The sequence below is a fragment of the Colias philodice genome, chromosome 5 (assembly GCF_061535455.1).
Source record: "Colias philodice isolate Cphi_HAF_F1 chromosome 5, ilColPhil1 Martin Lab GWU primary, whole genome shotgun sequence".
Taxonomy (NCBI): domain Eukaryota; kingdom Metazoa; phylum Arthropoda; class Insecta; order Lepidoptera; family Pieridae; genus Colias; species Colias philodice.
The window spans coordinates 8,584,928-8,608,111 of NC_143090.1; the positions used below are offsets into that span (position 1 = coordinate 8,584,928).

A 23,184-nucleotide genomic window follows, 5' to 3' on the forward strand; every position below is an offset into this window, starting at 1 on the left:
GTTGTATGTAGTTTTATTTCACATCTATTAAAATTATTTTAGTGATCTATGAAAAATCATATTTTATAATGTCATATTATTTATTTTATTTTTATTATAATTAGTAATCAAATAATTTATCTGTGGTGTATACTGATCCTTCAATGTATCTGTACAAGTAGCATAATTATTGTAGTATAGTTAGTAAAGATATATTCTGTAATCTTTAGAGATTAAGTAAGACTAAAAACAATTCTTTAATTAATGTTATCTTATATGAGTAGAATTTTGAAGATTCCTTTTGAAATTTATTTAATTTGGGATATTAATTATAGACTGGGCTGGGATCCCTTGTTCAATTTCATATTTTATATCAAGCTAACATGTTTCTTTCAAATGTTTTAAAAATGTAAGCGAACTGTAAGGGATTATTCGTTATGAAAACTACCAAGTTTTTATACAGAACTACATTTACCCTAAGTCAGAAATAAAGAAAGAGATGGAATCATTTAACACGAATTATACATGAATTGATTGATATTATGTGTACCCATTTGTTCTATGCTTTTATAGCTAAACTTCTGAACCGGTCTTAATCAAATCTGGCATAGATTTAGTAGAATATCAGACATCTAATATAGCCTTTTTTTCAAAAATCAACCTCCATAGTGAAATTTGGGTGGATAATACATGAAGAACTCATTTTTCGCCTAACATGAGCGAAACCACAGGCAGTAAGCTAGTTTGATTATAATAATTACAAGCTTGTTATTATTTATCAATAGAAAACAACAATCGTAGTATAACGTAAGTACCAAGCGATAGTAGTTTACTATTCTGCCTTTGCTCTATATACTTTTGTACTTGGAATTTGAACTCTATGCCTTGTATAGAGAGTTCAAATTTGTTTGTCGATTATTTATTTGTCAATCATTGTTATGAACATCAAAGGCACCGCCATCGTTCATTCACAAGGAACAGGTGAAAACTTTCCGTTTGTTCGGCACGCGCGAACTTCTAACAGTATCTGTATGTGGAAACGAGACGGATATATGTACCTAAATGACGTTTTATTACGTGAGAGAAAGAGACGAACATTTTCGGTTGTGATAGAAAGAGAAATACTTTTGGCGGTGAGATGAGGCTGTAGGTAGGTAATTAATTTGATCAGCGGTGTACGCAGTTTGCTCACGTCATGTTAAGGGATGTCGAAGTAGTGTGTGCAGTATCGATAAGCTTGTTTTATCGACATTGATAATTTATTATTGTTTTGCTTGAAACTACACATAAAGTAAAGTATAATTTTTTGCTGGAAATTTAATTACATAAAAATTAAAGATAAATATAAAATTTAAAGTAGGGTAGGGTATTCAATTTTATGATGGCAGTATAATAATTGTAGATGAAAATTCTTAAATTGGTACTAGAAAGATTCATGTTTCCTGAAAATGGCATTTAGAAAATATATTGAAACTGTATTTTAAAGACAGTCATGAGTCATAGTCATGATTCAGTGCAAAATAAGGTGGTAAAATGGAATAAATAAGAAAAAAATGAGAAGAATAAATGTAATTTCAATGATTCTAACCGCAAAATAATTGAAAGTGAAGAGTGAAAGGTTTTTAGACCTTTTCGACACTCAAAAAATGTGACGAATGTGCCTCTAAACTCTACATTACTTATCAAGTTTTTAACTGTAAAGAGAAGAGAGACAGAGAAAGTTAAAAAGTTATCACAGGTTTGCATAGAACTCATCCGCTTTCTACTACGAAGTAGAGTAGAATAATATAATACTCTGAACGAACTACTTATTACAGTACTTAGTAACCTCTACTTTTTTGTACTTACTAAATTTGGTTAAGAATTGAGAGATTCTGTTTGTTGGTATGGCAAGAAATAATTTAAGAGGTATTTTATCGATATCGATAGTCGACCTGCCTACGAGCGGGGGCCGGGCGGCAGGTGTGAGCCAGACGCTCCGGCGCGCCAGTCTCTCGCGGCCCTCGCTCTGACCACACGTCGCGTTACTTCGAACCGATATCGACACGTGCGTGGCGCAACCCTATACCGTTCTATTTTCAAAACGCACCTTGTGTTGTGACTTGCGTTGCACTGGAATTTCTATATTTTTCTAACTGGTAAGTTCATTTGTGGCCAGCGTTAACTGGTAATTCGAAATTCGATTCGATATTTGCAACGGTGATTTGTGTGCCAGTGTCAATTTTTATTTCGTCCCACATTAACGCGAATGTTTGTTGAAATTTATACGTAGATTTTCACTGTGCGAAGTCGATTTGCTTACGCTACGTTCGCAAAAGCTACGGTGAATCGCATAGGTACAAAAGACATCAACGAGCACGACTGTGTCAATGGGTGATTTTCTCAAAGGTGTTTTTTCGTTTTCATAACGTTTGCTTGGGAATCGCTAGCGTGACTTGCTCTTTCAGTACTTTCTTTATAAACACGATATCATACGTGGTAGAGATACCATTTTATACATAATTTCCTGCTTGGTATGAAATCACGTTAATATTCTCCACGTACCTATGTTCAATCTTCATTTACTCAAATTGGGTACCACTAATAAATATTTATAGGAACATAAAATAGTATGTATATTGAACTAATTTCAATACATTCAGTGATTGGAATGAACTTTAATAGATCGTAAAATATGAAAATGAGAGAAAGCAGTTAATCCTTGATTAGTTTATGATATAAGGAAATTGAATTTCATTATCTGAGACTTGAGAGATGTCGTTTTATAATTATGTTAAGATTGACTCTACATGTATCCTACTAAGTCGCTTTTAGAAGATCTAAGATAATCTTCAAAAAATTAAATTACTTAAAACAATAAAAAATACTGTTTTTACTTCCAATTATCTAGCACTAAAGCAATAAAAACTTTACTTTTTTAATTGGGAATGATTTAGCGATCTCTAAATTTTCTGGTATTCAGGTTTTAGAGATTTCAAGTGTTGACAGGCGTGACGCGTGTGGGCGTACAGTGGCGCGTCAAGTGTGCTTAAATTTTTGCATACAAATTAAAGATTTGTGATGGATTCGGTTTTTGCTCCGATCACATATGAATTATTGTCATGGTTGAAATTATAATCTGCATATGAATATTCAAAGAATATTAATTAATTTGCTGAAACACGTAGGTCTTAATTATTTATACATATGAAAAATCTATTTAATTCTGCTCTATAAATAATTCATTTAGGTATGTATAAAGGAAATCAAATAATTTGTAATTCGATAGTCGAAGTACAAACGGAATTCCACTGCTTCATTATACAACTGAACTCAATAAAACTCGAATGAATTGATTGATAGTCTGTAAACAGCCTTACAACAGGGAATTTCTTAATAAACAAACAAAAGTACTATATTATTTAAAACACGCCGTAAAAAGTAAATTTAACTGCATTAACACGCTCCGAGTGTCACTCGAAATGGAGCCTAATTATGATAAAAGCGCAGAAAAAACTTAATCAACGGTTCCCATAATGACATGCATTTGTGTCGAATTTCAGATTACAGTTTTATGTCGTCTAGCGCAGTTTGATACCTAAATGACTTGAGCTGACATGTGATATGTCTATAAATGTGTTAATGTATTCAATTTGTGGTTGTACGTGTTTGACTCGGGTGCCAATGTTGGTGAGATTGTATCGGAGATCTTATCTTCCTATTGTGTGAAGGGAACCATAACTAGATTTTTATGATGATATTTAAGCTCATGAATGGGCTGACGTATTGTAAATTGCATTTTCATATAGTTGATCGGGTGTCGAGTATTGTTACATCTATCTTCAGTCAGTCTTTGATGAAAGCCTATACTGTATTCTCTCTCATCAAAACATATTCTGAGATTTGTTCTGTTGACTTTTTATATGCATTGTTGCATCAGTTCATCTCGTCATATTCTTTCTGTCATATAATACATGTGCAAATGGATGATATATTTAAGATCTGGGTAATGGTCATTCTGCTATTAGTAGAGCTGTCTGCTCTACATTACATAAAAGTTAAACTAAATATCCCGAATATAAGAAATTAATTATTAATGTCCCACACCACAACACATTAAAGTTCTCTAAAGGGCCTCTGCGTGTTGGAACCGTGTCCCCACGTAAACCTTACAAAGGACCGGGTAAGTTCCTTATGATGGTACCCGAGTATTATGGAATTGGGATGCACATAAAAAATAATAATAAACATTCGTATACAATTGATTTCCCATACTCGTTAAATTAAGAATTTCCACTACTTACAATCAAGTCCCTTTACGGTAACAGTAGTGTAACAGTTAATATTTAGTCACGTTAATGCATCACGGATGTGGGTTAAATGTAAAACAATGTATAATTACTTGTCTACGATCGTTCACGCACTGTACACAGACACGCGCCAAGATTATTGGATTAAGCGGAATAGCGCTTTAGTGAAGGAACTCATTTTGTATCAGCGCTGACTGCTGTCATATTTGTCGAAGAAATTGGAAAATTTGAAGATGTAAGTGAAATGTTAGGTTCAAGTTTTATTGAAGCTTAGATTATGATGCAACAATGCAAGGGTAGGTCATTGTGAAAATACTTCCGATATCCTTTAAAATAAAAGCTTAATATCACTTTTTATATTAAGAAAAACGAACTTTTCTCAAAAAGAAGTAAAATGGAATAAAAAAAGTATCACATCGTATGGTATACTCCCGGTTTTGGTCAAAAATTCAAAATACAACGGGGAATGTAATTCAGTTATTTTATCCGCACTGGACCGTGACAGAAAGAAAGTGGTTTTAAAACAAAATAAATGAGATTATCTATTTTAAGTATATTTATGAGTATTTACATAAAACAAGCTGTGTTTGCGCTTACTCACGCTTAAACTTATTAAAATAGCTTATGTTAATAAGGTGTAGCTTTCTATTAGAGAAGTATTTTTTAAATATCGTTTTAGAAATTTCAAAGTTGTACACTACAGTTAAATTAATAGGATAATCGAATAAGGAGGAATGTGTACGTTTGATAAGATAGACTAGGTTGATCACAAGACTTTACTCGCAATTAGAAATTTATGTACATATAACAAATATTCAATCTATAAAAATTTTTAATCGACTATAAACTATCCATGAGAGTATTAATTCGATAAACGTTTAAATATGACTCTACACAGTATTTAACTATGAGTCACAGGTGTTCACCAATTTTAAAATAATTACAGACAAATTGTAAAGCGCTGCATCGCTTGTATCATTAATTCAACAGCAGAGAGGAATTAGTGTAAGTCAGATATAATTATTAACATGTGATTAGATCGGTATCTTTTTAATCGCTAACTAGAATCTGCGGGTGGGTACGCGTAAAAAATTATTGTTGATTTTATCTCGATCCTTGGGTTCATTCAAAATTATTTACGGGCAACGAATTTTGTACGGAGTTTTTGTTTTAAATGCGCAATTTATTTTAAGAAATAAATTAAGCGTTTTATCGTTTATTTGTTCATGTGTCGAGGCGCGTTTCTCAGTGTAAAGTAGAACAGCTGAGATTGGCTGGTGGGCAAATAGGATGCGACACTTTTAATCGTGTTATCTATGGACTCAGCGAGTCTCTTGACGCGGTTTTAGATTAAATTTATGCGCCGATTAATAAATGCTATTTTGTAGTATAGAACGTGGGAAATTGTTTTTAGCGTCGCAAAATTTTAGAATCTATTGTGACGAAGTTAATTAACTTATTCTGATTTTTTCCTTTTTTAGGGTTCCGTAGCCAAAATGGCAAAAACGGAACCCTTATAGTTTCGTCATGTCCGTCTGTCCGTCTGTCCGTCTGTCCGTCTGTCACAGCCGATTTACTCGGAAACTATAAGTACTACAGTGATGAAATTTGATGGGAATATGTGTTGTATGAACCGCTACAAAAATATGACACTAAATAGTAAAAAAAAGAATTGGGGGTGGGGCCCCCCATACATGTAACTGAGGGATGAAATTTTTTTTTTCGATGTACATACCCGTGTGGGGTATCAATGGAAAGGTCTTTTAAAATGATATAAAGTTTTCTAAAAAACATTTTTCTTAAAGTGAACGGTTTTTGAGATATCAGCTCTCAAAGTCGTAAAAAGTATGTCCCCCCCCCTCTATTTTTATAACTACGGGGTATAAAATTCTAAAAAAAATAGAGGTGATGCATGCTAATTAACTCTTTCAACGATTTTTGGTTTGATCAAAGTATCTCTTATAGTTTTTGAGATAGGTTGATTTAACTGTAATTTATTATATTTGCTGCTACGGAACCCTTTGTGCGCGAGCCCGACTCGCACTTGGCCGGTTTTATTAAATACATAGAATAAAAAAAAATGATTAATTTTCATGATTTCTACTAAAGAAAAAGTACTTTTTAAACCAATGGCGGTAGAATAAACTGCTTTAAAGACTTTTAATTCATAAAAAAAAAATTCCAGTTACGATCAGTATCCAAAACCGCAAATTTTAAATGATTGAACCAACCTTCATAATATTGACAAACATTTTCTCTTTTTTGCGGTAGACCGTCACAATCGACCACCACTTATTTAACATATATACATGAAATTAATAATACATATAATACTTCTATATTACCTTCCTTGTTAATCACTTAACGTATCATATTACATTACATATAATTTATGACGAAATTTTTATAATTTTCAGATTTGTTTGAAGTTGTAATGATTGCCCTTTAAATCGAAACAAATGCCCTATGAAGGCATGAACATTTGACCAGTCTATGATCAAAGCCAATCTCAATGCAGACATTTTATAGACAAAATGATAAGCGGTATATTGCTGACGTATCTTAATTCGCGCTCTCACTCGTGTCTAGCGGAATTCCATATAATCATTATTAATTTATTAATTTATACGGAGCACAGCTCTCTCCAGTTTGTGGAGCTTATGCTTCGCTGCGCAGACGCGTGATGTATCCTAGTATAAGAGTGTTTCATACGATTTTTGTGTCCGCTTTATTAATTGGATGCTTGATAGGTGTAGCCGTAGGCAATTAAATACAGAACAGATTTTATTAATTATACTATACTTATATTTTAAAATATTTTAATGAATATTTATGATTAGTCTACTTAAATGATAGATGGATAATTAAAGAATTAGTACTTACCCACATTTTTGGGATCTTAAAAAATATCTGTAATTAGAAATGTAGAGCTACAACTAGAAAATATTTGTTTTATTCAATTGTGTAGTGTGAAATGTTCTTAGGTTGTAAACTGTAATTGATAAAGTCATTTTCAGCGTAACGGAATGTGCGATTCAGCGTTTAACCATTAACAGTAGTGTGGTGTATAAAATATAGGTTAGTGGAGACTTATCACAACAGTGCTATTTTAATGGTAAAGGAGGAGCGTTATAGACCTCGAGTTATAAAAATAAGACAATTGAATAATGTGTTTTCTTTCTGTGTATTTTACCTACAATAATATGACATTAATTCACTGTAATGTCGTAGTCTCGATATGATAAAACTACATAACTTGAGACTAAATTCCATCTATATCCATCCTTAATTTCAGTTCAATTGATTCAATAGTTTTGCGTAATTAAACAATACCTACAGATTACAGACTCACTAAAAATCAGTGGGATATTGAGTAAATTAGTGAAACAATAAACTGAATCTTTGGAAGGAAGAAGTAGGTAAATGATCTTACTATTGTTTATGTCTATATGTCGCATTTCATGTTCTATTAAATTGCGTGTTCATACATCGCGACTAACAAGTGTAATAATGACGTCATGTTATTTGTAAAATAACAGTGGGCTACAAATTAGTCCCCTTTGGTGTTACGGCGGAAAATCACTGTCATACTTGGTTTGGTTTGACAAGAACTTATTTTGTGAATTAAGCCATTGTATAGCGGTGTTTTATGTGTTTGATACTGTATTGTGACAATAGCGTCTCTGTTACGTGGAAAAACACTAATAAAGATAAATTTGCCACACTTTAGATAGTTTTATGTTCTAAGACACTTAAATTACTTACCCTTAACTTTTTCACAAAACACTCATAGATAGTAGATACTGTAGTTCCAATGCCATATTTAAAAATAGTGCAATATTCAATTTCATAATTAAGATTTTAAAGATTATGGCAATGTAAGGTTTTACTATATATCTTGCCACCATTATCCGATAATTCATATTCTGCGATAAATTATAAACCTTTCAAAACAATTAAGACCAATCGAGTAAACGCTGAAATATGTTTAATCAAAGTAAAGATTCAATTTTACATGCAACATAATATAAAAATAGTCAATACTGTTTCGAAATCGCTTGAAATATTCTTTAAATTATAATTGTTAACATTCGTTTGATTAGAAACATCTCCAATTATTGATCCATAGTAAAACGTAGAGTCAACAATGAAGTTTATTGGTATGGTCTCTACCATACCAATCAACAACCAATACCAATCATAGACATGTGAATAAGTATATTCAGCAGAATAAACCTAAATATGACTATTATACTTCAGCTGTTTATTGAAAATTGACGCAGCATTATGTGTCAGTTGTCATGTGCACAACTGACAATGTTAAGCGTTCGCTGCTGACCGTACACATGAGCAAGGTTAGCGTACAAATGTACCGTAATACGCGCTAACATAAGAACGTGTAGAACTGGCAAAACGGGCAGCCAAATATAGGAAACTTGTCTGTCTGTCGCGATTATTGATATTGTATTATACGCGGCATGCAGCTAGAACATTATCTCTTAATTTATTGTACAAATTACGATAATAACGTTTGTCTATGACGTTTATATGTCTAATATTGTTTAGATGCCATGATGCATAATTGGCGGGAATAAATTTCTTTAAATGGCTTTTATTGCGAATTCAAGCGCTCATAGTTGCAGTTGTAAAATCTCGAATAGCTAGAGAAGAGATTATAAATATTTAGTAATAATTATTGTAAGAAATCTTACTTAATAATGAATGAAATGTCTTAAGTTTTAAATAATTCAATTTACGATAAGTTTTCACGAAATACTGTTTGTCGCGTCTAGTAGAACAAGAGCCTTCGGTCAGCGAACCGCTATATATGAAATTAAAAATTATAACGGCAGAGCGATCTTATAAACAATTGTTCTGATTTTCCTCAGAATTAATGCAACAGCGCTCTCATTATCGAGAGGAGAAACACTTATCATAAGTGCGGTGATGGAATGGTATTCGTACACGCAAGACGGAATCTTATTTAAGGGGATATATAAACGAGCTCTCTTGTAAATGTATACGTAGATTTTTGATGTTATGCTTATTTATTAAAATGCTAATATATTTTAAAGATACGAAATTGTAGTCTTTCCGGCTATAAATTTGAATCATTTATCAAATTTTACAGGATCGATTAAATAGAAATGATCTACAAATCCTTATACGGTCGCAGCTATAAATATATCATACTTCAATTAATGATTTGCACGTTTACATTACGTTTATTTAATTTTTATGTAAATTAATGTACAGACCGACAAATAAGACATAATTTAGTACGACCTGTAAGTGGGATGTAATAGTTGTCTGGTCCAGAATATTTCCCAAGTTAGAAGACATTCAATTCGCTACGGACGGATAAGAAAAATATATTTACAACAACACATATTATACATTAAGGTGTGCGTGCTTTTATCAGTGCGTTTGATTTGGCGAGACTTTTTACAACAGTCAATAACATTTTTTCCAGATATTACTCAACCATATATTCGTAGCGTTTAATCATCACGTCCACATACAATTGGTCATATATTTCCCTTATGTCATCATCAGTCTTAAGGTTGTCAAGCTGCAGGGGTCCTCTTAAGACTCGGGGACAGCATTTAGCAATCAATTGAATCTATTTACACTTAATACGGTCCGACACTGAACAACTCTTGTCTCTTCATTTTGTTAGATTATTTATTGCATTGTGTGCTGGTCAAGTTTGGTCAAGTTGCTTTTGTGTAGAAATTAGGGAAGCGACATACAACTTACAGATGAAATATTCTCGTTAGGAAAGTTATATGAATGCTGAAATTGATGATTTTACTAAGAAGTGTCGTTAGGGATGACTAAGAAGTATGATATACCTGAATAAACACTAGGTCAATACCTACTGTTTCTGCAATCAGTAACATTATTATAAGTTCAAACATAATGATTTTGCGGAGGCTATACAAGGTGATGATTTACGATGTATTTGATAGAAACAAATAAAAATAGACACAATCTGAGTCACCTAACTACAAGGTATCCGTTGCCAGCGCCCGCGGGCCACAAATTGTGATCTTAATTCGTAAAAGCTCGACATTGATTGTAATCATCGTGATTGCTGAACAATTTATGATGTCAAAGATTAATGGATAGAGCCTTCTTACTCGCACAGAATACATAATAATACGACGCACTACATTGTTTTTAGACCGAACAATGGTTAAGTAAATATTATAATTTATCTATAGGTAATGGCAATGATAATTTGGAGATTGCCCGTTTAGATTTTATTGTGCATTAGGAGTAGCATGTACAGTAATTTTTAACTTTGGTGCGTGTTAAATAAAGCATGGTTAATTTAAAATTGTGTTATAATTATGTTTTCCTGTCTTTGATTATGATTTTATATTTTTAATTTATTCATAAAAAGTAGAGCATTCTTATAAATAATAATAATTCATTGTATTCTTGAAATTACGATATTTTTTTATAAATGTTCTTTGATCTAATCACAAATCATGATATAGTACCAAGATAGCAGAAGTAAATATCGTGATTCTAGAATTAAAGCATGGTTTACGCTTGACCTGCATTCTGGTTATCAATGAATCTTTTCATTTAACTACAAATCCTTTTAATCTAGTCGATACAAATCCTATATAAAATGTAGTATTTTTCAATTTGATATAAGTACATGTGAATACAATAAAATATGCTCTATGTTAAGATAAGATTTATTATAAATTTGAACTTCCATGTTATTTGTACATATACCGGAGTGTATATCTGACGAGAACTAAAATAAAATGTTAAATCAACCTTGACTCTAAGAGCAAAGGTAGCGTTACGCGATCTAAACAAACTGTACATCTTCAAGCCATGTTCATTCCATACGTCACATCAGTTGTGACACATGTGGTAATTAGCCATATGAGCCGTATCATAGATATAACCATGTTATAACCTTTGATATAATCTAATACGAGTATCATCGTATCTAGTTCCAAGCTTAAGTAATGGTAGATGTAATTGAACAGGTTGCGTTTGATATAACTTATTTAGATATCATATTATGTTACTAGTTCGATGCTATGACACTTTCTTTTATTCCACCTGGATAGATATAATTGTGACAAACATTTTATTTAAATTTTGTTAAGCATGGCTTATTTAACATTTATCTTACAAACAATTCAATTGTTTATTTAAGAGGCTTGTCGCAATAAACACGGTAGAATCGAGTAGCAAAAACAAATGTTTTGTATACTAAAGTGGCATTTGTAATATATCATTACAATAGTTAAATCGTTAATTGTAAAGTAACGTAGGAATCGAGGACAGCGCACCGACTGAGAAGCTTGTAGAAAATATGTCGAACAACGGGTGCTTCAGTCATTATTGCTTGTGTCATTGATTGAGGTTCGTTTCCTACGTGGCCACCATTAGAAGACACAAAGGTTTTATTTATATGCTAGTAAATTAGTAATAGCAGTAATAGATTGGATTTAGCGAACAATACATTTATAATTTAATTCATGACATGTTAATAATAAAATTGCAATGCAATATACATTCACTTGCATAGATGAAGATAATATCGAAGGATGTTTTCCATTTACAAACATTTAAAAATATATTCAGAAATCTGAAAGATATGATCAAATCGATATTGGTAATGCTATCGTTAAATAGCGGAAACCATGTCCAATTACTAGCCGGTAAGAACCAAGATTCTCTCGAAGATGCGCGTCCTTCCTGATCTACGATATGGACCATCGTTTAGTTGATATTCTGTTGCTGTTTACGCATTTCTATAAATGGCTACGAATGGTAGATTTACATGTGTTGTGTTTAGATATGGTCTTTTATTGGGTTGTGTAGATTTTGTCTTTGGAATTTCCTTCAGCCTTCACTCTAACAAGATACCTAGAGCGTATGTATCGTTAACATAATATTATGTTACATAAAAATTGATTAAATCTATTCTGAATTTTTGGATATTATAACCTTGTCAAAAGAAGGAATTTTTATTTGTTGCTGGGTAAGGTTAGGTTCCTCTAAATTAATTGATTACTTTATTACGATTCTTGTGATTCAACAATAATAAATAGCTTTTATTTATTTCAACTTTGTATCGACATACAATTTATACCCGTGGAATCTATTCAGATATCTTGATACATACCTACCCTTTAGAGTCATGCACTTTATAACGAGCTCTTGAACAAGCTGGTGTTTACTTCAATCTTATCTTGTTTTGTCCTAGCTCGCTTTATATAGGCAATATTGTCTAATTTGCTCGATAACATTATACAAGCTAGTGAAGCAGATAGTAGACTTTGCAGGGTAGTTAACAATAATCTTTGTATGTAAGAATATTATCTATATCAATCGATCTGGGTAAATATGATAGAGTAGTTTATAAAAGTAAAAAAGGAAATAACAAAAAAACAGGTCAATTTTTTCGAAATAAGATGCATTCAATTCTAGGTATAGGTAACAGAAAATTCAATGTCTCGAATAACTGAGTGGAATTTTACTTGTTAGAATGAAGTGTATATTGAAAACATTAACTTTACGGCGGAATAACCACTTATGCCTACTTTGGAAAGATAATATAACTAAAAGCTTATTAAATCGCGTAATAGAGTTAATAATGCACACCCTGACGTTGAATCTCTCTTCACTCGAGACTGTCATTGAGATAATATTATAAATGTTTATGAACATCACGCATCAAGTTTCTACACAAATAGATACCCCATTCAAATAATCGCAGCTTAACTAAATCGGCTATCCAAACGCCTATCATCTCGCTATACTGCTATTTAACATAATTTGACCCAAGACGTAAAATTATTCAAGGCATATTTCACCTTATCATAATGGTGGAAGTATTAAATTGGTTTGAAGGAATTAATGATCAGTGAGTAAATTATGATGGGATTTAAATACTCATTCTGTTTATGCTATTACGAAAAGTGGGCTTACCGCCACAGCAAACAGATTGTAAGTGGTTGTGCGTGCTTGATGATACTGCATGCTTTTAGTCTGGAAATAATATACTGCGGCCTACAGATATGAGGATATTATTGCAAAGTAACGTAAATTGCGCTATGACATGTGTATATGTAATAACTGAACTTAATGCATGTATTGAGATTAATAAATTGCATATGAATGTTTAGAGGTGTGTATGTAGATTGTAGATAGCATATATGTCAACTATTGGATTGTTATTGGAATACTGGCAACTCTGTTTACTGGTTAATAAGCTGGACCATTACATTAAAGGGTTTGGCTTACTTCCCGGTCTACGTCGTAATTTGTAACCCGGACCGTTTCTATGGACTACATTGATATATTCAAAGCGAATTTTTAACCACACAATTCGAAAAATATGCAGAAGAACAAAAGTTGAAAGCCTGGCGTCATAATTAATATAAGACGTGAATCCAAACAGTTTAATAGCCTTGTCCTGAAAGCAAAAAATAAAGAAAATGTTTTCCATTTAGCACTTAACGACAGCATCTTTGATAAGCTAGAAAAAGCGTTAGATGATTTCTCACATGCAAATTGCCATTGCAGTGTGAAATGACTTCTATGTCGTTTGCACGTTGTTTTATAAAGACAATTTCTGCTACATAAGCACGTTCGACACACGAACACATTTATCGTATGTGTCAAGACAGGTAGACAATAGAAAAAAGAAAGTTAAGTAAAGATTTACAATGTGACAACAAACGCAACGAATCGGTGTGACGTCGAATGGGTCATAATATATAACGGTATATACCGGCGACGGTCTAGCGTGTGTTCTGACTTCTGTGGTGTTTCAATAAATAATGGATTCGTAAATAGACGCTCACGATTTCGTATATCAAGTGGAGTGTTTTGTTGTCGTGTATAGTAAGGTTTGACCACAGGTTTGACATTTTGCTAATTCGAACTCCTTTAACTTTAGAGCACCGTCTATGGTTGGCTCTTTCCAAGGCTCTTTCTTTCAACTTGAATTAGTCCAGGTTTTATTTTATATCAATAAACGGATTTATTTAAAATACAAACACATTGATGGTGTTTAAATGTAATTGTTGAATGCGACATGAAGTAGTTATGGCTACCACAGAAAAGCTAGTTAGCGTACTTTGAAAGAAAATAAGATGAACTATACCACGCAACTTCTAACGGCGATCTTTCTGACCTCTGCTGCATTTATGAATGTAATTGAAAAAATGGAATGAGTTATATTTTTCATATCGAAATTTCAATTTACTTTTATTGAAATATATCAATACCCGTGAATCAAGCCCATATATATCACTGTCCATAGCCAATTAAAACAATACATATTATAACCTTCGCACGCAGCCAATTAGGTTTTCGAATATATTAGAAGGAAATGACCTTTCTTAGTTAGGATCACTTTCATCTATTTGCTTTTGGGTCGAACGTGGATCCCACAGTCGTTTGCCTCTGTCGCGGAGGGCAAAGGTCGGCCCTCTAATGAGAAAGAATCGATGAAAAGCGTTTGGAATGCGGACTAGGAATATATTATTGCTGAAATATTAAATAATAACTGGGTTGATTAGTTGTGCTCGTTGATTGTTTGTGTACATTATGCTGATTTATGTCTACATTTGTTACGGACTCCATAAATTCAGTAAATCTTATTATTACCTATGTGTTTCCCATGACAGATTTTCCTTAGTGTTAATCTAATTTAAAGATATTTCCATTTTCATTTTTTCCCACCATTCATAACGCCATAGATTTCCATTACCCATCTTATATCATATCTCGATCAAATAATTGTTTTCATAATACATAGCCACAGTAGTATTTAGGCAACTTATCCACTTTAAGCCTGTGTATCAGTACAATTTATTAAGAATTAAACCTAACCATCTTCCACAGATACCCTCCGGTGTATAGTGTAGTGCGGGTAGTAGTGGCGGATATGCGCAGTGCACGGCCCGCGCTGGACAGGTGACACTCGTGTTTGATGCCAGTGCCGTGTGTATTATGATCGTTTGGTACGATACGAGTCGTCGGAAGTACGGTAGCTGGTGAGTAGATTAATGGATTTTTTTAAGTGGGAGAGGGTAGTTGGTAATTATTTTCATAGTGGGTTTTTGTCCTAATTGTATACTTATTTAATAATGCCTCATCTATTTTGTCGGCTTTTGGTAGGAGTGGTACTACGCTATATGCTATTTGCTTATTTCTAATATCTCAAAGAACTTGAATTGAATTGAAATAATAATAAATAAAATATCAAATATTGAAAGAAAAAGAATTTATAGGTCACGGAGATCATTCGATTAAAAATTGCTACTGGTTTCGCTTAAACTTATCAACAGTGTAGACAAAAATGGCTGACAGGCACATTCGGTACACAAAAGAGTTGGAGCTTATAAAAACAAAAATTCATTGTATATCTGTAAATCCAATGACAATCGATTTCTCCCAAAGGCAATCTAACATGTAAAAAAGAAGTGCTTACTGTAATCATGATCTTGTTAAGCACTCCCAAATATGAAACGTTAAAGCGCTATTCATTTCATGTGTCAACGAGGCTTTCTTCTCGAACAAAGTCACGATGATCTTGCGAATTAACATATAAAACGGATTTGTGCAATAAAAGCAGATGATTTATAAAATTTTGACGCCACAAGAGTACGTTCACACGGCAATTGAACAACAACAGTGAAGCAAATTTGTTGTAACAAAGCGTCATTTGTAGGTCCTTTACAAGATACCTGTTATTACAGCTTCGTTTTAGTGCTCAATTATAGCGTGGTGTGAAAATTGCAGTGTAGTATTACGAGCCGACGCTTAATTATTTGCGATCTTGTGTGTGGGGGTTAGAGTTCAGAATTGTACACGTTTGAGAAACATTCAGGCTGCTGACAATAATATTTATTATTGATTTGTGATCTAAGCAGTGATTTATATTTTTGTGCATCTTCGCACATGACTGCACGCGCTTTGAAGTCAATGGAGGATGATCATAGGCATGATTGTGGCTTCGGTACTGTGAAATACCGTTGTTTTATGTATGCCGACTTAAGATGAATAATTTTCCGCCTTATTGTTTACATATATGGCATATTTTATAATCCTTGTTTTCTTTGAAGAAATACTGATCAGTTGAAAAGATGTTAAATGCCTCACAAGTGAAATACCTCACATGGAGAATTCACAATTCTTAACACTATATAATTTTTAAAATATTCGTCCATCATCATCCGCGATACCTTAGTGTGTAATAATATAATAAACTTAAACAAAATCTCCTAAATTATTGCTCATATACCATACGAATTTACATTTTAGCCGATCCCGTAATAGCAGGTTGCGAGCAATTGAAATAACTTTGGCAAAACAAACGCCTCTACGTAAACAACCAATGCTTATGCCCGAAGGAGGCTTCAGGGCTCTGTAGTTACCTGTGATGCCATACTTACACCAAACGTTATTGCTTTCAATGTCAGGGTATAATGTATGCCAATGTGGAGGTTTCAGATTGTTACCCGTCAAAGGGCGTCAGATATGTAATTTTATTACGCCTTTAGTAGACATTTCATTTTTGGCCTGATAGCGGTTGTATATTTAGAAAGACAAATATTCATACAAAAAATATTTATACAAAACTGGATGTTTTGTTTTAGCTCGTTAAATGTTTGCATAACTCACCCATTCAAGTTTTAAAACAAATTGTACAAATTAAAAACATTTTTAAACGATGACATCCAGAGAAAGTTAACTTCTAATATTTATGCTTTCCAATCAAAAAACGTATTAACGCACACATAATATAAATCTATAATTTTTTTCTCAATTAATTTAAATTGATAATTTATTTAAATTACTTAACTTGAATAATTAAAAAATAATTCTGACAAAGGAAATTCATTAGTCAATAGTCGGCTATGTTAAGTCGATGTGTAACGGCTAAGATACCAGTTTTGATTGATGAAGCCTCCAAGAATACCGTGTGTAATATAATTCATGGAATGTGTGAAAAATTTAAGCGTAGAGCCGCAGGTAGAGCTTACTGGGACATGGTTAATGGTTATGTATGGTTTTTGGTGAGATTTGACGTCATATAGATGTAAAATGTATGTAAATTTCCTACCAATGTTTAAATATATCAACTTGTATATGAATATTTCAGACCGTCGGTACTTCCGACCCAGAGCCCTTTTATAGCATATCAAATCAACTTCGTAGCATATCTACTGTGTAGGTACGTAGTTTTCTCGTCGTCAAATTGAGTTGCGAAGAATTTTATGGATGTACAGTTTGAAGCACTTGTAAATACATCGAACATATGTATGAAAATGATCCGTTGTGTCGATGATTTAAGTCAAAATCACACTTATCATACGAAATTTAACGAAATTTTAATTTAATTAAAATTTAAACTTCTGTCCACTAATGAAGTTATTGTCTCATTAATCATTCATAACATCGCAGAATCATTTTAATGATTGTCGCCCACGCATTACGATTCTAATATACTTAAATAAAAATTTTGCTTTAGGCACATTTCACATAAATATTTTTAAATATTTGACTTTAATTTATTTATTTTTAATGAGCTTTTAGTATTTTTTGTAGTGGTTATGAATATGCTTGATTTATGCCAGATATACAGGGTGTCCCAAAAAGTAGTGATATACTGAAGCTGGGAGGTAGAGAACTTAGAGGGCTATCCGAATCACCACACAATTTGGACGAAATAGCCCGGAAATTCATAGTAGCAGAAGAAACCATTAAAAATGATAAAAAAGCATTCAGACATTTAAAAGACAACTTTTTACGGTGATGTCGCACTTGCATTGAGCAACAGCGGGGATATTTAAAAAAAAATTATGGTAATTAAACACCTATTTATTGGTTTTAATGATCATCATGTTAATAAAAATTTTGCACTTACCACATTTAGATTTCAATTTTTCGATTGAAGCCTTCAGAATAATAAAATGAAATTTTTAGGGTAGCTACCTGATCGATAGAGCAAGTTTTTAAAAGCCAAATGGAAAACCTTTTTTATGTGATTTTATTTTTTTATGGGCCCTTGAAGTTATGAACATACTGGGTAATTTTATCTTTCTTGGCATTTAATTCTTTTTTTTATTCCATTCGAAGATCTAACGATAGTAAATGTTACCATACTGAATTGGCCTATCTTTCAGCTTAGCACACAAAAAAAATAAAGCATCTAGCGCAATAATTCACGTCACCATAAATAAAAATCTCATCATACTCGGCGATAGATGAAAAATTGAAAAAAATGTAATAACTCCGAAAATACGAAAAATCGCATAACACACATGGGGGTGATTCGGATAGCCCTCTTGGTCCTCTACCTCCCAGCTTCCGTTCATCACTACTTTTTGGGACACCCTGTATAACTTGATTTTTATATGATTCCTAATAAAATTATTGGTTTGGGAGTAATCATAAGATTGTCAGTCTCCAAGATTGACAGGCTTCTAGTTCTCACGTAAAAAGAGCTATAATTTACTACTGTTCATCCAATTCTATTACACGTAGGTCCCTTCACGACTTGGACAATACACCAGTGATTGATGTTTATTGACTGCCAACTATGTACTCTGAATGTTAATTATTTTCCTAGTAGCAACGCTTGTTGTGATTGGTTTGGCATTTAATATAGTGGAGTAACTCAAATGTAATAAGGTGTAGTGAACTTCGTACAGAGGGGGAAAATAATATATATGTTTAAAGTTTATGTTAAATTATTATATTTTAATTGTAATTGCTGTATGTAATTGAATGGAAATCCTTCACGCTTAGTTTAAAATAATTAAACCCACATTCACATTTATAATACGTTAGCATATTTCAAACTGGAATGCGTTCATGTCTACTTAAAAATTCGCTTAATCTAAAGCATTTTCGATGCTATGAAACACATCATTGAACTAATCAGGCGGGAGAACACACTCGTTCGACACGCATTCCGACCGATAATAATGCACTTTCGTTTCGAGCAAAAAACAAACGATTTTTAACAACGGCCGCTCCACTCGATACATCGCAAATCGATTTTATGAACTAGATGATAAATGATGCAAAGCAGTGGTACCCTTTGTTGATGTAAATACTCGTAGATAGATTGCATTGTTAGGAGGATTAATATATGTACGTCGAATGTTTGCTAATAGATTTTAATCCCACCCACTTAGGCAATGCTAGATTCAATTAGAGTTATTCCTTCAAGATTAATTAAAATACTGAAATATATTTTATTAATGAATGTGCTTTAGTAACATATAATATAATTGGGATTATAAATATAATTGGGAGATATAAATCCAAAGTACCTGTTTGTGTTAATGTTCCCGTCCGGTTAGGACCCTTCTGGCCTCCTCCACTCAAGCGACAGCTCAAGCCGAGGTTCGTGGTCCCCGTCAAGGGGGGACGCCCTTGTGCATGTCGCTACCAGGGTGAACCTTCAGTTCACCCCCGCGTCCGCGTTAAAATGTAGAAGCCCTTCTGGCTAACATTGAGAGACACCACACAAAAAAAAAAAGTGTTAATGTTACGAAAGAGATTAAAACATCACAATTATTAGTTAAACCATAGGACCGTTCCATCGTAACCACAGGTAACTCGAGGTATTAATAATTTAATTATATTTCAAGCATGTTTATGTTATCCAATTTCACGCACAAAGATATTAAAGTACTCTTTGTATATTCTATAGTCTACGAAAGTAGTCATTATCCACAGACCACAAAATGATCCAAGTACTGATTAGTTGTAGAAAATAATTATCACTACCATCGGGAAACGATTATTGGCCGGTTAATGTCAACATTTAAGCGTGTATAATATTATACTTAATATGTATATGCTAAGCTTTTATTAACTACTGTTGCGCTTATTAAGTGAAACATGCATGTCAGTGGTAGAGAATAATAATTAACGTAATTTTCATAGAAAAAAGATGCCAAGTGGTATGTTGCATTCACTTCCACGATCGCGTTCACGTTGAAGTATTTTTACCTGGTGAATGTGAGAGAAAGCTTTTTTATGTGACTTACAGCTATTTTGATACTAATAGCAATTTTTATTTTTAGTTAAATAGATGTATCTTAAATTGATCTAGACTTGGAAATCTGGGTTCGAATTTAATGGAATAAACTGGGCCAATAAATTAATAGGTGGTATCTGAATAAGTGTCTGTGGGTTAGGTATGATATCAAAAATAGTCTTAATATACGAATCTAATTAGCGATTGTAAAAGCTATGTCGACGTCGCATACCTCATAACAGCCGCATCAAACGCTTTTCCATCTTGATATTGCACTATCATACACCATAATGGCTTATAATAAATAGCAATAAAATAGAAAATAAACAGTAGCCTTGAATTACGAGACGGTGACAGCGACAGTAATCGCTGTTGGAAAGCAAATGCTGGTCGGCAAACTAGTTTGTGTATGCTGATATTTTCACTTATGTAAATCATGGTGAATACTAACATTCCCGTGAACTATGAATCCGGTTGAGGTCGGTTTTGATCATAATTTGCGATGGAACGTTTCAATTATGTAGGGTATGTCTCAGTTATCGGCTTGGAATGCTTGAGGTTAATAAATAAATATATCGCGCGAATAGATATTTTCTAAGGTTCAATAAAAGTGAAGAAGTTAGTAAAGTGGCAAATAGTAAAGACGCAAGGTATAATTTTCTTATTTAGAATATTTCCCGTTGCAATATTTCACTATGAAAATTTTATACAGTTCCGTGTTAGATGAAATTAGTAATAGAATTTTATTAATTTTATTTATTATATATCTGTAATGGTATGAACGTAATTGGGCATATTTTATAGTGAATGCAAAATATATGATTGTGTATATAATTATATTTCTTTAGATATTACTTAATTCTTACTAAATATATATTGTTTTGTTTCAGGTCAAAAATGGCGACGAAAGTCGCTTCACATATATCGCGGACGACGGTAGTGTGGCTCGTATTAGCTTTAGTTAGTGTAAGTAAATTCTTTTTTAATCACTATAATTTATATAACAAAGAAAAGTCCAATTGTAAGTGCATTAAGCTATCACAAAATATTATAACTATAAAGAAATATCTTTAGGTATACAATATACATACCTACTCTGTGCTAGCACAAGTCTTTAAAAGGGAACATAACTCTGTACACATAAGATAACCAATAAGATTCTCTGTTTTATAAACTTCCATAAAGATAAACAAACGTCACAAACAACAACACTTCTTCTGAAATTTCGTGTCCGATAAAAAATCTTAAGAATTTATTTGGAAATGATCTTTCTCCGTCGAAAGTAATGTCTAATGAAGTGATGCTAATTCTATTTGCAAATTCATTTATGAATGTTTTTTTGCATGACCGTGATTTATAGACCGGGAGATACTGACACAAAATTTCGAGTCATTTGTAACAAGGATGGCGGTTCTACAGGGGTCTTAGTACGCAATGACAAAAAGAAAAATGATGGTGTGAACGCTGGTACCGGTGGCTTAGTCGCGTGGGCGTTTGTCGAACTCGTCGGAAAAATAGCGAAAGTCAAACGATTTGTAACACAAAAATTTTAGAATTTACCGATAGCCCATAAAAAAGTAGTAGGCGGTAGTGTCATGCCATACTTTTCCGGTGTGACTTACAGCCCGCCATACCGATGCGAATGTGTTGATTTAAATAAAACAATCATTCAACCATTTGTACCAGGCTAACTTTTGCACAGGTAACTATCGTCGTGCAGCCATTTACGAAAATCGCCATGCCATACTTTTCGGACGATTCCAAATGGTCGCCATACCGCCGAAAATCTGCAAAAAATTTTTATTTCGCCAAACTTTTTGTACCAGTATTGCATTTGGATTTTTGGAGAGTATTTGATAAAATGTGACCATTATTATATTTGCCATACTTCTAGTAGGGGGAAAAAGTGCTGTCATACTTGAAAACTTAATTTATTATTAATTTATATAAGTGAAGATTTCCAACACATAGATCTTTGAAATTTTGTATTTATATTTGTTGATCCTCAAACTTACAGGAAAAATAAGTGCCATACTGTTACAAATCGTTTGACTTTCGCTATTTTCCGACGAGTTCGACTAACGCCCACGCGACTAAGCCGCCGGTACCAGCGTTCACGCCATCGTTTTTCTTTTTGTCATTGCGTACTAAGACCCCTGTAGAACCGCCATCCTGTTACAAATGACTCGAAATTTTGTGTCAGTATCTCCCGGTCTATTAAATAGACTCTCCAATGTTTATTATTTATTGTATTGAAAGTAAAAGCTCGACATTATTACATTGATAGTGGAAGTACCTAAGACACCGTCAGCTAATTTTTTACCGTTAGTAAAATATTTGTATGTGTTCTATCATCCTGCCATATTAATGTCAAAAAAGATATTATGTAAATGACGACAAATTCCAAAACTTTCTGTTTCTCTCTACGTCCGCGTCGTTTATTTGCAATATTACCTATGTTTACATTGTTATCGCGAGCGCAAATTAAATTCCAAAAAGACATACCGTTTAGCTCCGTGTAGAACAAAAAATCGACCTAGCTAGAATAACCAGAAACGTGCCGTCCTTGGGGTCGCATGAATGCCGACAAGTGACCGATCGCTCTTAAAACTATGTAAGAAGCTTTCTCGGTAAGGCTGGTTATGCGCGAGCGATTGGTGATTCGGTATTTATTGTAGATAGAAGGAAATGTAAATAAGGTAAAGAAGAGGTAAATATTTTTATAATAAAGATTAGAACTTTTAATAATATGTATTTATAAGAACTAATATATCAATATTAGTATAAGAACTAATATATCAATATTAGTTCTTATAAATACATATTTGAGATGATTTTTTATTGAGATGATTAGTTTTTATCGCAAAA

At 32.9% G+C, this 23,184-nt stretch overlaps 1 protein-coding gene across 1 annotated transcript in view; it reads left to right on the plus strand.

The window, feature by feature from the left end:
• Nucleotides 1-1,956: 1,956 nt before the first annotated feature.
• The window catches only part of m (zona pellucida domain-containing protein miniature), a 67,902-nt gene continuing 46,674 nt past the window's right edge, over nt 1,957-23,184 (plus strand). Inside the window, exons 1-3 of the mRNA XM_089695140.1 lie at nt 1,957-2,117; nt 15,162-15,313; nt 21,207-21,282. Of these exons, the coding sequence (XP_089551266.1) occupies nt 15,270-15,313; nt 21,207-21,282 (120 nt within the window). The 5' untranslated portion in view covers nt 1,957-2,117; nt 15,162-15,269. The remainder of the gene's footprint in view (nt 2,118-15,161; nt 15,314-21,206; nt 21,283-23,184) is intronic.